The sequence below is a fragment of the Sinohyriopsis cumingii genome, chromosome 5 (genome assembly GCF_028554795.1).
Source record: "Sinohyriopsis cumingii isolate HCF-2022 chromosome 5, ASM2855479v2, whole genome shotgun sequence".
NCBI lineage: Eukaryota > Metazoa > Mollusca > Bivalvia > Unionida > Unionidae > Sinohyriopsis > Sinohyriopsis cumingii.
Genome location: NC_142965.1, coordinates 25,341,135 through 25,357,632, shown reverse-complemented (window position 1 = coordinate 25,357,632; position 16,498 = coordinate 25,341,135). Strand labels below are relative to the sequence as shown.

Here is a 16,498-nt window from a genome sequence, read left to right as displayed (position 1 = left end):
ACCAACACTGTCACCAACCCCTCAATTATACATTCATTTTTGACAGCAAAGAGCAAATTTGAATATTTTCCAACGACAAGGGAGCTAAAAGAATCAGTATGTGCCTTAAAGTTCACTAGTACTATAACAAATTGCCTGATTTCTTCAGTGACAAAATCTCACATGCATACTTTCTACAAAAATAATTAGCTTGTTTTTATTTTTGTCTTCAGTGTAAAATTATTCTCATTTTTTGTGCAGTAGGTCCTTGTCAGATGTAAATTGACCTGTGAAACTGTACAGTGAGACCTTAATAAACAATTTCCTGATAGAAGTATCCATCATTTCATTCCGCCTTCAGCTCGTGCTCTCCTGCAAATCCTCTACAGCTCAGCTCACAATACAATTATCCCATGCTCACTCAACGATTATTCGAGTTGACCTTAAGATCTATCTCCAACTCACTACGATTACTCCAAATCACACTATGCTTACTCCAGGTCACCCTATGAGTACTTCAGCTCATCATGTGATCTCTCCAGTTCGCGTTCTCAATCTCACCATGTGATCTCTCCAGCTTACGCTATGATGGCTCCAGCCCATCAATTTTGAAGGATTTGGCATGCTATAGGAGAGGGCAAGTTAGAATAATTGAAAGTCAAAGAGAGTAGTTTAGGTTCAGCAGGAGTAAGTGAGAGAGAGCCGGATTAATCCATACAAAATGGGAGAGGGCGAGTTGGACTAGTCGGTGAGACTTGAAGAGGTATTAGGAAAAATCACTAAAAACATAAAGGAATAAAATGAAACTCAAATTAGGGTTCAGTGACAATATATTTTAACAGTTGCTTATCTTGTTAGTTGGTAAATACATAAATAAAGTTTAAATGAAATATATTGCATTTTTTTATCTGATTTGATTCGAGGACAACAATTAAGTATATGCGAGCATCTTCAGTCGGGTTCTTTGGTTTTCTCAACCATAAAAGATTATATCACACAAAATTCGCTAACTATCAAGATCACATTGGTGTATAGGCTGTTGTGCTATACAGTTAAAACTTTTTTTGGTATTTTGATTAAATTAAATTAAATTAAAAAGTGAATCAGAGCTTCTCAGCCCTATGTATTACATTTCCGATTGTCTTGACAGTGAGTTCTCATTCATCTCAAGTCCGCACCATCCACCTTGTTCCAGGCGATACTCACAGCCATAAATTGTTGTTGTTGTTGCTGTAGGGTTTAACGTCATTTTTCAGCAAACGATAGACTATACATGGCGGCCAGTATTAATGGTGGAGGAAGAACCCGGGAAAACCCCAGAAAGAACCACCGACCCACGAGAAGCTACTGACAAGCTTTCTCACATACCCACATTGGCTGAACACGAGACTCGAACCCACGCAGACAGAGGTGAGATGGCAGTGATCTGTAACGGAAAGCGCTTTAGACCACTCGGCCACTCGGGGCCCCTCACAGCCATAAAATCGGTTCCGATGCAAACTAACTGATGTAAACATCCTATCAATGGTGCTCACACTTTCTAAATTGTGATTTTATTACAAATTCCTCTTATACTCTTCCAGATTCTGAAGCCCTCACTGGAATCTGTTCATCTTGAAAAGAAGAAAATCATCACACTTTATACAAAAAACTATCAAAAAACCCAAACTAAACAAAACAAAATAAAACCGAACAAAAGACCCCCCCCCCCAAAAAAAAAAAACACCCTCTCTAAACCCACCTCTCCCCTAAAAACAAGCAACAAAACAAACATTAAAACATGATATCATTTAATATACATGCTCACTCTGTCTCAGTTGGTGTAGATGGCGTTCAGGTTAGAAGGAGAAGTAAATGACTAACAGTCGGACTACGACACCGCATATGGACGAGTGGGTATGACAGATTACAACATTTCCGCAATGTGCACGTGCCTGTATAAGATTAAGGTTTTGCTCCTTTCTACGGTACGGTTCTAGTAGATCCCAAATTCATTTTTTTTAATATTTAGTTTATTTACATCGTCCTTATATTCCTATTTTAAATGCCAGTTTCTAGAACAGTGTACGCAAAATTGCTTAGTTATTACATGTACTATAAAATGTCCCTGTGCAAATATAGTAGGCAATTACAGTACTAACACGAAAGTGCTGAATCAGTACATGTAATGTTATGTTGGTGGAACTAAACATAGGGATAACGGGCCAAGTTTTTCTCAGGTTAATAAATATGGTATATTTGAGAAGGTCAGATCCTCAGAAAGAAAAAAAACGAATTCTCCCAAAAGTGAGCATTTTATGTACAGTGCATATATTGAAAATAAATCCAGTAATGGAATTAGTTTTTGTTTGTTGGGGAAGGGGGTAATTAATGAAATATTCTATAGAGAATATAGCTAAACTGTTCTTGAGGCACAATTTGCATATAAAAATCAATTTTGGGGAAATGTTCATCGGCCAATCCAGAATTTGCAGCTTTAGTTACTCAGAATTATGAGCGTATATCCAATCCAAACTGCAAATTATTTTAAAGCTTGTTTTTATTGATGTGAAAATGAAAAGCAAAAGGGATTGGTGACGTCTGCCTTCTTATTTTTCAAAAGAAATCTACAAATACAAGGTAACAAGACAATCCAGGTATTTATTCCTTTTAAATGCCTACCTGTATGACAATTTGTTTAGATTAATTCATCCAAAAATATTGTTTTTATGTCTGTAAGTTTACATAGAATATGTATTTTTCTCTAATACTTCCTATGAAAATTTAAATACAGTACTGTATATACTTTTTATTTGTATTCATTTATTTTGCAGTTGCTTTATTGCATAGCTGGATTGTGATGGCATTTTTTGTCATAACAATATTAATATATTTTTTCAACAGTGTAAAATAACGATAAAATCACAGACAAATGAAGATGTTTATGCAGGTGGTATGGATGCTACAACAGCCGGAGCTGTGAGTAACCTAAAAACTTCAAACGTTTCTTTTAAATTATTACAGGGTGGGGGCGTCTTATTCTTCAAACAGAAAACAATCACATCTCACGTGTGAAGATACAAGTATAAATTTGTATTAATCTTTTTTTTAAGTACTACATTAATTTCAAATCCAAAGGTATCAAGCAGGTTTATATTATTTTGTAGCAGTAATAACAAAAACAAACTGCTGGTTACAGGTTGCTGTATCAACGATATTTCTATTCATTGAGCATATAGTTGCTACCGAAGGAGTCTGACATTTTGTTAGTAAAGTACATTACAATAAATCACATTAATGTACTATATAATTATATATATATTTATTATACAGATAAGGTGATTTCGTGTTGTCACAGATTTCGTTGTACTTTATTGATAAAACGTCAGACTCTGTGACTGCTACCTCTACCAGGTGTTCAAGGGATAGAACTGACACGCATTTCCACTTGAATATGAGAGTATGTTATAATACAACTCTATTCCCACGAAATGAAGATAAGTACCAAAATATTCTTGGCACATTCTATATTTAGATACATAAATTAAACCTCTCCCGCGTGAAACCCTCCAAGATCCACACGTTTTGTGGATTTTTCATGAAAATTTTCTCAGAGCCGTATCAAATTCTTACCAAGAAAGTATAGTTTAAAAGAAAAGCCAAATGATTTCCTTTGCGCAGGCTAGAACGTAAAATGTTCCCGCCATTCGTGAAATTATCCAATCAAAGTTAAAAGAATGGGAGTCCCGTAAAGAGGGTACCCTCTCTGTACAAAAACAGTAAGATAGTGGCCCTCTGCCCGACTGAAGCGCCCTCTAGTTACGTTGTTATCGCTACTAAATATAGTATGCGGTTCAATCCAAAATTATTGAAAAATCAATCTGATTAAAATCAGATATTAGCTGTCTTAAGTGATTTTAATCAACTGCCTACAGAATGCAATTGTAAACATTCGGTGTGCAAAATCTAGAACACGGTCAAAATCCAGAACTCCGTTACTCGTTTGCATGATATTGACGAATGACGTCTATGTTCCGTCGTATAAGGACTTTTAACAGAACACACATGATAAGTGACAAAACATTTCTCTTCTAGTTAGGAAGCATCTTTAATGTTAATGTTTCTGTAGGTCATTGGCATTAAGATCTAGCCTAACGTATGACGAAAATTTATTTAAGTTTATAATTTTTCCTCATTTTCATTCAGAAACATCATTGATTGACAAAGGACTGTGAGGTAAAATATATATCGGTATATATGGTAACTTTCAAATGCCATGGTTTATGTTGTCACGTAGCCTTGAAACCTTACTGTTAGGTATTATGCACTGTTAGAAGTAAAATGTTTTTGGAACAATTCATTTCTAAAATAGGTAAACATGGGATATTATAACAAAACAAGAGGCACAAATACAACATATTTAGTTCATTAAATATCAAGCACGATTCGGTGTAAGAGTCTTAGAGAAATAAGCTATATTTCCCCCACGATTAAGGATATCTTAGATCGCAGAATTTAAGTCCGATATTGAAGAGGTTACCCACTTTGGAGTACATGTTCGAACAGGTCTGTGTATATAAAAAGGCTGTCACAAATTCTAAGCGTTGATCGGGAATCTACAAGGGTATACAGTATTTAGAAACATGGCTAGTAAGAAGATAGTTGTTGTCTTTGGGGCAACGGGAGAACAGGGAGGGAGTGTGGTACGAGCCCTCCAACAGAACCCATCATTTGCAGTTCGCGCTGTGACAAGGAATCTAGACGGGAAAGGGGCTCAAGAACTGAAGAAACTTAAAATAGACGTAGTAAAAGGAGATATAGACGACATAGAAAGCCTGAAAAAAGCTGTGGCCGGTGCATTTGGCTGTTTTCTTGTGACCAACTACTGGGAACATTTGGATGCAAATCGTGAGCTACAGCAAGGGAAAAACGTGGTCGATGCATGCAAGACTGCTGGAATCAAACACCTTGTCTTCAGCGGTCTCGAAAACACAGAAGGATCAGGGGTAGCAGCTCCAGTGCCACATTTTGATGCTAAGGGTAAAATTGAAGATTACATTCAGAAAGCGGGAATTTCGTACACTAGCACCAGACTTTCGTTCTACAGTGAAAATTTCCTGAGTTTCTTCCCACCCAGGAAAATAGCGGAAAACAAGTTTGCCGTATCAGTACCAATGGGAAATAAACCCCTGTTTATAATATCCGTCAAGGATTTGGGCCCGTGTGTAGCTGAAATTTTCAAAGATCCGTCCAAATACAGTGGAAAGAGGATTGGCCTTGCTGGGGACAAACTGACTGTTGACCAAGTGTGTGCTATATTTTCGAAGCATCTGAAACCGAAACAGTTTGAGAACACCAAGACATCTCATGAAGAGTTCGCCAAATTAGGATTTCCAGGAGCAGCGGAACTGGCTCACATGTTCCATTTCTATCAGCTGAAAGACAATTTGAGGGATGTTGAACTGACCAAGAAGCTGAACCCGAAGGTCCTGTCTTTCGATGCCTGGGTTCAAGCGAATAAGGACAAATTGAATCAAGTTATGAAATAAACTATCTTAGTAAACTTTTAGCGACGGGAATCAAGTATTTTAGCAGAGTATTTATATGAGTAATAGTATGCACACACCTATGGATGTAAAAGTTGGAATATTGCATTGATAAAGGATTCACATTTTATATGGGACATTATTGTATGACTGCAATATACACACTGTAATCTGACTGCATTCTAATACACATTTGTATTTTGATCTAAAGGTTACATAATTTGTCATTTTCACAAGAACCTAATTAGTTCCTTATATGTGAATTAAATGTATTGTTCTTACTTTTTTGTTTTAAAGTGTTGTATCATGGCATGATGTTGTAAGCCCAAACTGGTACACAAGATGAGCACAACCAACAACAAAGGACTGCAACACAGATTATTTAATTTGGAATCTGTATGCAATGTTTGCAAGTGCTGAACACATTTATTTGCTCTCACATTATATATATATATATATATATATATATATATATATATATATATATATATATATATATATATATATATATATATATATAAAGAATACAAATCATATGGCGAATAACAGTCCTTTCAAGTGCACTCGATCCAGCAAGGGATCACTTTTGTGAGGGATTGATTAAGATAAATGTAATAAACTGACTACGAACAGTGCAAAACTAGTATCTAGCTAGCCTAAGCGCTGTCAACTCTTAATGAGTCTTTTTCAAAGGCAAATAAAAAACATAGACATGACAAACAAATAAAACAGACAAACCGTTGTCTTTGTAAAACTTTACATGACTATGACTTGTTGCGTATGCTGAAATAATATTTTATATGGTGTAAAATATGTACCTCTTTGAAACTGCTCGTGTATTTTAGCTATCCATCAATATGGACCTCTTTGAACTTGCTCGTGTATTTTAGCTATCCAACAATATGGACCTCTTTGGAATTGCTCCTGTATTTTAGCTATCCAACAATATGGACCTCTTTGAAATTGCTCGTGTTTTTTAGCTATTCAACAATATGGACCTCTTTGAAATTGCTCGTGTATTTTAGCTATTCAACAATATGGACCTCTTTGAACTTGCTCGTGTATTTTAGCTATCCAACAATATGGACCTCTTTGAACTTGCTTGTGTATATTAGCTATCCAAAACTATGGAACTCTTTGAAATTGCTTGTGTATATTAGCTATCCAACAATATGGACCTCTTTGAACTTGCTTGTGTATATTAGCTATCCAAAACTATGGAGCTCTTTGAAATTGCTTGTGTATATTAGCTATTCAACAATATGGACCTCTTTGTACTTTTCTTTTACAAATTAGAGAATTGAATTTTTTGTTGAATTTTACGAAACTTACTGGCTTTGCTTTTTATGTTACTTAGTTTAAGATCAAAATATTCCTAACAAAAATTGTGGTTCGTTTGCTATCCGAATTTCTTTAAAATATTTCGGAGAAATTAAAAATCGACTTTGAAATTTACATTTCGTATACAGATAATGTCATTCAGAAAAACAGCTCCACTTGATAAACATGCGCAATCAATACACCATTGTGTTTTACTTCCGCTGGCTACCTTGACCATCGCTGAATAACTGGTCCAAAGATCTGTGTAGCTTACCAAATTTGATAGACAACATGTGAGATTATGTTAATTCATATCTAGATCATATTTTGTATTTTTTATGATTTTTTAAAAAATGTGGTACACATGGCTGAAACTGTCTGTTATGACTAGATAACTCTTACCCCTTTCAAGTTCCAGCAGAGTTATCTGTCTTAAATGCAATGGAGTACCTGGTTTTGTCCTTGTCAGATTGACAATCTAGCATTGTTCTCTATGACACTGAGTGACATGCATGCTGAGGTAGGATAGAAAGTATATTTTTTTCATAAAACATTAGCAATGAGGTATATGGAAAAACAATGCATAGATCCTAAATGACTAGTGAAGCTCCGCCCCCTTAGAGACTGTTACTGCGAACCCCAAGCTTCCCATTAAAATGGCTGAAATCATCACAGAATACAGGCACCATGTCAGATTCTCTCTCGCGTATTCCCGATAATATTTCACTTAAATACCTTCCTGATCAAGAGAAGCTTTCCAGTAAAGTGTTGCAGAAGGGTTTGAACTACTTTACGCAAGGATATATACACGAAATCAAAGTTTTGGAGTTTGAAAATAAGATTTCGCGTAGAAGCGAGATGCTGGCCATCTATGAAGAAGAACCAGCCTCCGCACCGTCTGCACATCGAAATTACGGAGGAAAAGTGTGAAGATGCATCCTGTTCATGTAAAGCTGGGTAAGATTTAATGTTTTGTATTTTTTATGAGCCATGTTTAATGTTTGAACTGTTTAATACCCTGAAATAATGGCAACTGTTATAGTATAAGTCGTGCAGGTCATGTAGGCGTTCGGTACCGACTATTTAATGTGTGTTATTTTTTACAATTTGATTGCACATACATTAAAATGGCGAGCATTCACTTTATCTGGATCCTCATACATCCATATTCTTTTAGAATGTCATTATATACACACTGTTCGAGAAGAACATTCGGCAAAAACAAATGTTAAATTACGTAAATGGATATATTTGGATGAGGTCAACCTAAAGGTGTTAGCGTGCTGTAATCTCACAACGAAAGCTGCAGCTGTTGATAATAAAAATCGTAGTATCATGTTAGCTGTTGATTTCACCAAAGGTCCTTTTCTCTTCACCCAGTTTATTACCTGGCCACCTTTGTAAATTTCCACAGTGATCAATAATTTTAGTCAAAAGTTTTCCATACATGACGTCACGTAATTTGGGCGGAATATTTTGTACCCCGGCCCCGTGATAAAAACTCAGCCCCCTCGTTAGATGTCACAATGCTTTGACACTCCCAACCAATAAAAATTGTCAAAATCAATATTGGTTTGAAATCCCTTTGCATTAGAAAAACATCACGACACTGCATTCTAAATTATTTATCTGGTAGATGGCGCTGGTGTTGGTTTTGTGACATCACCAATAGCATTCTTTTAACTAATTAATGTGTATGATATCTGATAAATATATATGTATTGTTGCAGGGTCAGTGGGCATTGCTCCCATGAAGTAGGGCTAATTAAGTCCCTACAGGGTTTCAAACTACATAACTTCACCACTGTTCCTGACCAGTTGAGCAGCACAAGCTTACCTCAGCAATGGCATGTGCCAAGGGGATCGAAAATAAAACCAGTGCCACTTAACCATGTTGTGGTTGCTAGAATAACAGAGAGTAGGAAAAGAAAGCCAGTGGTTTGCCAGACAGATATAAACAAAAAGTATGAATTTAAAATACAAATAATTTACCAACAGAAATACTTGTTTAAAATCTGGTTGTAGATGGAACATAGAGTTAACTATTTATTACTTCCAGATTAAAATAAACATGACAAACAATATAGCTTTAATAATTTGTTTTTATTCATCATGCTGATACAACATACTTGAATTGATATGTAATAGAAAAATATTCATGTAAATCTACAATATAAGGTCATCAAATTGAATAAGTAATAAGGTGTGCATTTAAAATATGTGCAAAAATTATAGATGAAGTAAACAAAAACACAACAGTGTTTAACACGATTATTTCATTACATTTCTTTTTACATTTAGAGTACCGAAAGTGGACGAAAAGGACATGTCTCATCTCTCTAGTCTGAAGGGAACACCCCTAGAGTGCAGAATTGCACCAAACATTCCTAAAGTATCAACACCTAGGAGACGTGCAGATCGGGTCAATATTATCGTATCAGGTACTATCCAATCATAGTATATTCAGTGTTCATCCTTAACAAAAACATCTTGAAAAAGTGTTAGAAGACAACACACTGTCCATATTTTGTTGGCCTTTTGAAACAAAGATGTAGGAATACAATGTGATAAAAGTTTGTATGTTTTAACTTTACATATGAGACGTTCTATATGTACCCTTTGTTTGGCAATTTTGTTAGTCAAAAGTGTCTCGGAAGCTGTCATTTGCCTACTTGCCGATGCAAATGGTGGAATGTTTATTTTCAAACCAAGTTCACTTATTTCTTTTGCAATGTTAAAACCTTTGTCTACCATTATGGCATCTCCTTCTTTAATATAACCAATTGATTTTAGTGTTTTAAGCATATCATAAAAACCAGATTGTTCTGTGATAGATTTATCTGAAATTGATCCTGTAAATAATTCTGAAACAAACATTACACAACCATAAGGATCACAACCTATCAACCCCTTTAGAGTTGTTGCAGATTTATAAACACTATATAACTGGCTCTGTAGGCAAAGTGCACATGGAATTTGAGTTTTAATTTCAGTTCCATCTATAATAATAATGGTAGTGGGAAAATCTTTCCTATATTCAGATAGCATGTTTTTTATTATAGTATCTCTATGTGGCCAAACTGAAAGCTGGCCAAGTTTTAAATACATAAGATCGAGCCATGTGTTAAACACAACACTAGCTGACTGTGCAGAGAGTCCAAACCGTGTGGCCAAATCTTTTAAACCAAAACCATGCCTAAGCCTACATATTGTTAAAAACAGTCCATCTTCCTGGATAAGGCTTTTTGTATCCCTTCGTCCTGGTCCATATTTGACTGGACACTCTATAGGGGCTAGAAAGGCCAATAGAGCTAAAAACCTTATGTATGTGATTCCTGTATAGTATTTAAACAAATTTTTCAATGTGTTTTCTTTATACTTCACAATTGCTACACTCAATGTTTGTTTCTTGGCAATTATTTTCTTCAGATGTTGAATTTCTTTATCTTTTGATGACACTTCAGGTTGAAGCTCTTGTATCTTTTTTGAACTATTTGACAATTTGAGCCTTAGATCCTGATTCTCAGCTGCAACTGCTAACATATTCATTGCTGATATCCCTGAAAAAAATAAGAAAAGTATTTATTTTCTTCATTTCAGACAAAGTACCTGAGGGAAACTACACAAATAACTCAGGACTGTGGTAATACATCTGTGACAAGGGCTTCTCCAGTCTGTTTACCAAATGAGTTCAAACCACTCAATGAGAACACAAAGTGCATAAATCCATGTGACACTGAGGTACAGACAAGAAATCAGGCCTTGTCGGATCACTGGTTTCATGAGAGAAAAGACAGACTTACATCATCTAATTTTGGAAAAGTAATATCAAGGAAATCTAAACCCAGTGAAAAGTTTATTAACAGTTTTTTTTCAAAAAATGACGTGAAAGCCAAAGCTCTTGAATACGGTAAAAGACATGAGAAAACTGCTAAAGAAAAGTATCTTGAATTGTATCCGTCTAGGCATTTCCATGAGTGTGGCTTTGTTGTTAATAATGACTTTTCATTTTTGGGTGCCTCGCCTGATGGGAAACTGTGTGACAATGGAGTATGTGGAATTGTGGAAATTAAATGCCCCTTCTCTGCTAGAATAATGACCATTGAAAAGGCATGCAGTGATATACCAGATTTCTATTTACAGAAGGATGAACATGTATCATTAAAGAAGACACACAGTTACTATGCACAGATTCAAGGCCAACTTATGGTTATAGGTTGTGAATTTTGTGAATTCATTGTTTACACACAGAAGGATATGTATGTGGAAAGAATTAAACCAGACATTCCATTTATGACTTCAATGTTACAAAAGTTATCTGAATTTTACAGAGATTATGCAATTCCACATCTGCAATCCTCAGAATAAAATGCTTACATGGGTTTTCAGTCTGTGTAGACACCCCTGACTCACAATTCATATATGGACTGTTCAATCTGTAAGAAATAAATAGTTATGCACAATGATGTTAGTCAACAAGTAGTTTTCATATATATATATATATATATATATATATATATATATATATATATATATATATATATATATATATATGTACCAAGGGTAAGTATGTATTTTTTAATTGATTGTGAAGTATAAGCAATATAATTGAAACACTTTTCAAAGAGTATCAGTTCATTAACTTGCTAGCTTTGCATATTTACGATTAATGTCTGAATTTATTCTGAAATTAAACTTGTTAAATTTCATATGTAAAAGATTAATAAAGCTAGACATATTCTGTGAGTTACTTGGCACTTACGTGGTCATGTTTTCTTCCAAATGCAGGCATTTGCGTTTATGTTGACTGGTTTCATTTTGTTGTGAAGAAGCTCTCTTCACTGGAAGTTTTCTTGCTGGCATAGTACGTGAACCATCAGCTTGAATGGGGTCTGGGTAATTCTCATTTGGTCCATTTCCTCCAACAAAGTGCTGAAAAATATGTATATTTACAAAACAATGCATTATACAACAATCAAAAAAGCAAATCAGATTTGACATTTTATATTAATATCAGCAAAGAAACATTTTATATCTTTATTTTAATTTAGATGTATGGACAATGTAGTCTGAAATAAAGAATTTTTATTCTTATTTATAACCTAGTCATAACATAAATATATGCTCCATTATACATGCTCTGACAATAACCCATGGTATTAATCTGTTGTTAATTCCTTCAATACAAGATAAAAATATCAAGAGGGCTGGTTTGGGATAAATGTATACTTATAATTAAAGCACTAGTATTACAGGGTGACATGGATGCCCGAGTGGTCAAAGACTATCACCTTTACTGGTTACTGCCATCTCACATACGTCCACATTGGTTCCGATTTTGGGCTTGGCCAATGTGGGTATGTAAAAAAGCTTTTTAGTAGCTTCCCGTGAGTATCCGGTTCTTCCCGGGGTTTTCTTCCACGTGATAAACCTGCCCGCCATGAATAGCATATGACGTACTGAAAAGATGTAGTTAACCCATGATAACAACAATTACATAAACCAGCTTTACGAAATGTGTATTAGATATTTTTTCTATTTAACATTACTTTCTAGAATACTACATATACTTATTTACTATAGTGAAATCTAAACTGAATTACCTTTGAGCAAACGGCCTTGTGTTGGTTTACTCTGGTGATATTAAGCTGTTCGTGCGGTCGACCACACGCTTTGATCCATCGTTTCACCTTTTCCAAATCACGTTTCGGAGTTGGAAAACGAATAAAACGGCCTCCTTCCAACCTTTCCGGATATCTCTCATCTGCATTGCATGTTCCCCATGCACATCGAAGCACCATTTTGCCAATATATCCCAAAAATCACGAAAGTCTGTAATGCAGCTGTATTCTCACCACACGGAATTACATCACAATTAATACTTCCAGTTCAGTACCCACGAATGTAGTTCTAGTCTATTTTTAGAACATTTTTTCCTCTCTCATTTTGGTGGTGATAGAAGAGTTTTATTTATGCATTTTTGGTAGGGATTTAAAGGTAACTGTTTATTCTTGATAATATGAGCTCAGGGTGTTGTTGTCTGTATGTATTTTGGCGACAGTGCACAGTGAGTAATAAGGCCTTGGTGATGATCCGGAAGTGAAATTCGTGTTCTGGTTACATGCTGTTATGTTGACAGTCAATAATCTAAAAAAAGAGCAGGTCAACCTTTGACAAGAACTTCACCGTGAAGTCATCTTTGAAGGTATTTTAGATTAACATATGATTTGCATTGATTGTCACACAGTGGAAAGGTCAGTACTGAGAAACAAATGTAGAGAACATATAGTAAAATTAATTGTGTACTATGTCCACACGTTTGTTTGTGGGTAAAACATGGCGGATGTTACCGTAGCACCGGACGCTCTTATCCGATTGGTCAATATCGGTGGATTTGATTGACAGGTCGGATCTATGCATTGGTATCGTGATACCTTTATGTTGAGCAGGAGTAAGTGCGATAGGGCCGGATTAGTCCATACAAAATGGGAGAGGGTGAGTTGGAAGAGTCGATCGATCGATCGAGAGTGAGACTTGAAGAGGCGTAAAGTAAAATCATTAATCAAAATAAAGGAATAAAATGAAACTCAAATTAGGATTCAGTGACAATATATTTGAACAGTTGCGTATCTTCTTAGTTGGTAAAGACAGAAATGAAGTTTAAATTAAATATATTGTATTTATCTGATTTGATTCGAGGACAACTATTAAGTATATGCGAGCATCTTCAACCTGGTTCATTGGTTTCCTCAACCATAAAAGACTATATCACACAAAATTCCCTAACTATCAAGATCACATTGGTTTAGAGGCTGTTGTGCTATACAGTTAAAATCTTTAAATTTTTTTTTCCAATTAAATTAAAAAGTGAACCAGACCTTCTCAGCCCTATGTATTACATTCGGTTGTCTTGATGGTGATTTCTCACTCATCTCAAGTCCGCACCATCCACCTTGTTCCATCCGTTCTGGGAGATGCTCACACCCGTAATATCGTCGTTCCGGTGCATACTATCTCCTCCAAACACCCTATCAAAGGTGATCACACTTTCAAGATTGTGATTATGTTACCAATTCATCTTTTCCTCTTCCAGATTCTGAAGCCGTCACTATAATCTGTTTATCTTGAGAAAAATAAGAAAATCATATAAAATATAAAAATTAAAACACAAAAAACAAAACCCGAACAAAAAACCGCAAAACAAAACGAAACAAAAATACCCCCTCCAAACCCCCTCCCCCCCCAAAAAAAACCCAACTAAACAGACATGAAAACATAATATGATATCATATGTATGCCCACCCTCACTCATTTGGTGTAGATGGGGTTCAGTTTATAAAGTAACGTAAATGATTAACAGTCGGACAACAACAAGGCGTACGGACTAATGGACACACGAATGGGTATGACAGACCACAATATATCCGCAAAGAGCACGTGCCTGTATAAGATTAGAGTTTCGCTTCTTTTTACTGTTCCGGTGATCACTATTTGGTCCCAGATCCATTTTGGTATATTTAGTTTAATTAAATCGTCCTTATAATCCCATTTTAAATGCAAGTTTCTAGAACAGTGTACGCAAACTTGCCGAGTCACTGCCTGTACTATAAAATGTCCCTGTGCAAATGGAGTACGCAATTACAGTACTAACACGAAAGTGCTGAATCAGTACATTCACTGTTATGTGGGTGGAACTAAATATAGTATGCGGTTCGGTCCAAAACTTAAGAACCAGGCAACCTAATTAAAACAGACCTTTGCTGCCTCACTTGATTTCAATCAGACTGCGAACAGAGTGCAAGTGTAACCAGTCCGTGTGCAAAATCTAGAACACGGTCAAAATCCGGAACTCCGCTACAGGTCTGTATGAGATTGATCAATGACGTCTATGTTAAGGAAACAGAAGCATCTAGTCGTATACTGTCTGTTAAGAGTTCACATGATAAGAGACAAAATAAACTGCGTCTAATTAGGAAACATCTATAATTTTACTGTTTTCTGTAGCTCATTGACATTCAGATCTAGCCTGACACATGATGCAAATATAATACAGCTTATCATTTTTGTGATTTTAAACATAAAAGTAATTGATACAAAATGGACTGTCAGGTAAAATATATATCGGGATACATGGTAACTTCAGATCATTCCATATTTATGCTGGAAAGTGTCTTTGAAAGCCTAATGTTAAGTATTTTGATGTTTTTAGAACAATTCATTTTTAAAATAAGTCAACACAGGCTATTATAACAAAACAAGAGGCAAAAATACATAATATTTATTTCCTTAAATATCGACAACGCATCGGTGTGATAGGTTTAGAGAACCAAACCATATATTCCCCAACCGCTCCGGTGGCCTAGTGGTTAGAGCGTCCGCCTCGAAGGCGAGAGGTCGTGGGTTCGATCCCCTACCGAGTCATACCAAAGACTTTTTAAAAAAAATGGTACTAAGAGCTGCCTCACTTGGCGCTCAGCATTAAGTGGTTTGTGTTAGGACTGGTTGGTCTGGTGTCAGGATAATGTGACTGGGTGGGACGTCATGCTACATGTCTGCGGCATGATGCCCTAGTGCCAGACATCACTATGAACAGTCACACTGCAGACATCGTAGTGATATGACTGAATTTTTTTTTAAAGCTACGTTAAAAATCCAAAACACACACACACACACACACACACACACACACACACACACTATATTCCCCAAGATTAGGGATATTTTAGATCGCAGAATTAAAGTCCGATATTGATGAGGTTACCCACTTTGGAGTACACGTTCGAACAGGTCTGTGTATATAAAAAAAGACTATCACAAATTCCGAGCGTTGATACGAAGTTTTCAAGGGCATATATCATTCAGAAACATGGCTAGTAAGAAGATAGTTGTTGTCTTTGAAGCAACCGGAGAACAGGGAGGGAACGTGTTACGAGCTCTCCAGTAGAACCCTTCATTTGCAGTTCGCGCTGTGACAAGGAATCTAGACGGAAAAGGGGCTCAAGAACTGCAAAATCTTAAAATAGACATAGTAACAGGAGATCTCGACGACATATAAAGCCTGAAGAAAGCTATGGCCGTGGCGTATGGCTGTTTTCTTGTAACTGACTATTGGGAACAGTTGGATGCACACCGTGAGCTGCAGGAAGGAAAAAACGTTGTTACTGCATGCAAAGCTGCTGGAATCAAACACCTTGTCTTCAGCGGTCTCGAAAATACAGAAGGATCGGGGGTAGAAGGTCCAGTGCCACATTTTAACGCGTAGAGTAAAATTGAAGATTATATTCAGAAAGCGGGAATTTTCGTACACTAGCACCAGACTTTTTTTCTACAGTGAAAATTTCTTGAGTTCCATCCCCAAGAAAATAGCGGAGAATAAGTATGCCGTATCAATACCAGTTGGAAATAACCCCCTGTTTGTAATAACCGTCAACGACTTGGGTCCATGTGTAGCTGAAATTTTGAAAGATCCGTCCAAGTACAATGGAAAGAGGATTGGCCTTGCCGGGGACAAAATGACCGTTGACCAAGTGTGTGCCACGTTTTCGAAGCCGAAACAGTGTGAGAGCAACAATATTTTTCTGATGAGGAGTTCGCCAAATTAGCCTTTCCGGGAGGAACGGAACTGGCTCATATGTTCCATTTCTATTAACTGAAAGAAAATTTGAGAGATGATA

The 16,498-nt window shown here is 36.1% G+C and overlaps 3 protein-coding genes across 3 annotated transcripts; 2 read left to right on the top strand and 1 right to left on the bottom strand.

Moving 5' to 3' along the window:
* The first annotated feature begins 4,601 nt into the window (after window positions 1-4,601).
* LOC149798818 (nmrA-like family domain-containing protein 1) lies at window positions 4,602-5,507 on the top strand. Its single transcript, XM_089957296.1, has one exon. It carries the CDS (start codon window positions 4,602-4,604, stop codon window positions 5,505-5,507), a length of 906 nt encoding a protein of 301 aa, XP_089813422.1.
* A 1,897-nt stretch (window positions 5,508-7,404) lies between these two features.
* LOC149798817 (uncharacterized) lies at window positions 7,405-10,559 on the top strand. The gene is made up of 3 exons (XM_089957716.1): window positions 7,405-8,788; window positions 9,126-9,265; window positions 10,425-10,559. The coding sequence occupies exons 1-3, from the start codon at window positions 8,541-8,543 to the stop codon at window positions 10,469-10,471; spliced, it is 435 nt and encodes a 144-aa protein (XP_089813842.1). The 5' UTR covers window positions 7,405-8,540; the 3' UTR covers window positions 10,472-10,559.
* On the bottom strand, window positions 9,143-12,678 carry LOC149798816 (uncharacterized). Its single transcript, XM_089957715.1, has 4 exons — window positions 12,428-12,678; window positions 11,587-11,756; window positions 11,202-11,260; window positions 9,143-10,384 (listed from the first exon to the last, which is right to left on the bottom strand). The coding sequence occupies exons 1-4, from the start codon at window positions 12,623-12,625 to the stop codon at window positions 9,288-9,290; spliced, it is 1,524 nt and encodes a 507-aa protein (XP_089813841.1). The 5' UTR covers window positions 12,626-12,678; the 3' UTR covers window positions 9,143-9,287.
* Between the last annotated feature and the right edge of the window lie 3,820 nt (window positions 12,679-16,498).

Excerpts from the sequence above, each read along its gene's own strand:
- LOC149798818 (XM_089957296.1), top strand. The coding sequence starts at position 4,602 with ATGGCTAGTAAGAAGATAGTTGTTGTCTTTGGGGCAACGGGAGAACAG.
- LOC149798817 (XM_089957716.1), top strand. The coding sequence starts at position 8,541 with ATGTATTGTTGCAGGGTCAGTGGGCATTGCTCCCATGAAGTAGGGCTA. Across the intron at positions 8,789-9,125 it reads CAGACAGATATAAACAAAAA|AGTACCGAAAGTGGACGAAA; the intron begins GTATGAATTTAA and ends TTTTACATTTAG. Across the intron at positions 9,266-10,424 it reads GGTCAATATTATCGTATCAG|ACAAAGTACCTGAGGGAAAC; the intron begins GTACTATCCAAT and ends TCTTCATTTCAG.
- LOC149798816 (XM_089957715.1), bottom strand. The coding sequence starts at position 12,625 with ATGGTGCTTCGATGTGCATGGGGAACATGCAATGCAGATGAGAGATAT. Across the intron at positions 11,261-11,586 it reads TTGGAAGAAAACATGACCAC|ATTGAACAGTCCATATATGA; the intron begins GTAAGTGCCAAG and ends TATTTCTTACAG. Across the intron at positions 10,385-11,201 it reads TACACAGACTGAAAACCCAT|GGATATCAGCAATGAATATG; the intron begins GTAAGCATTTTA and ends TATTTTTTTCAG.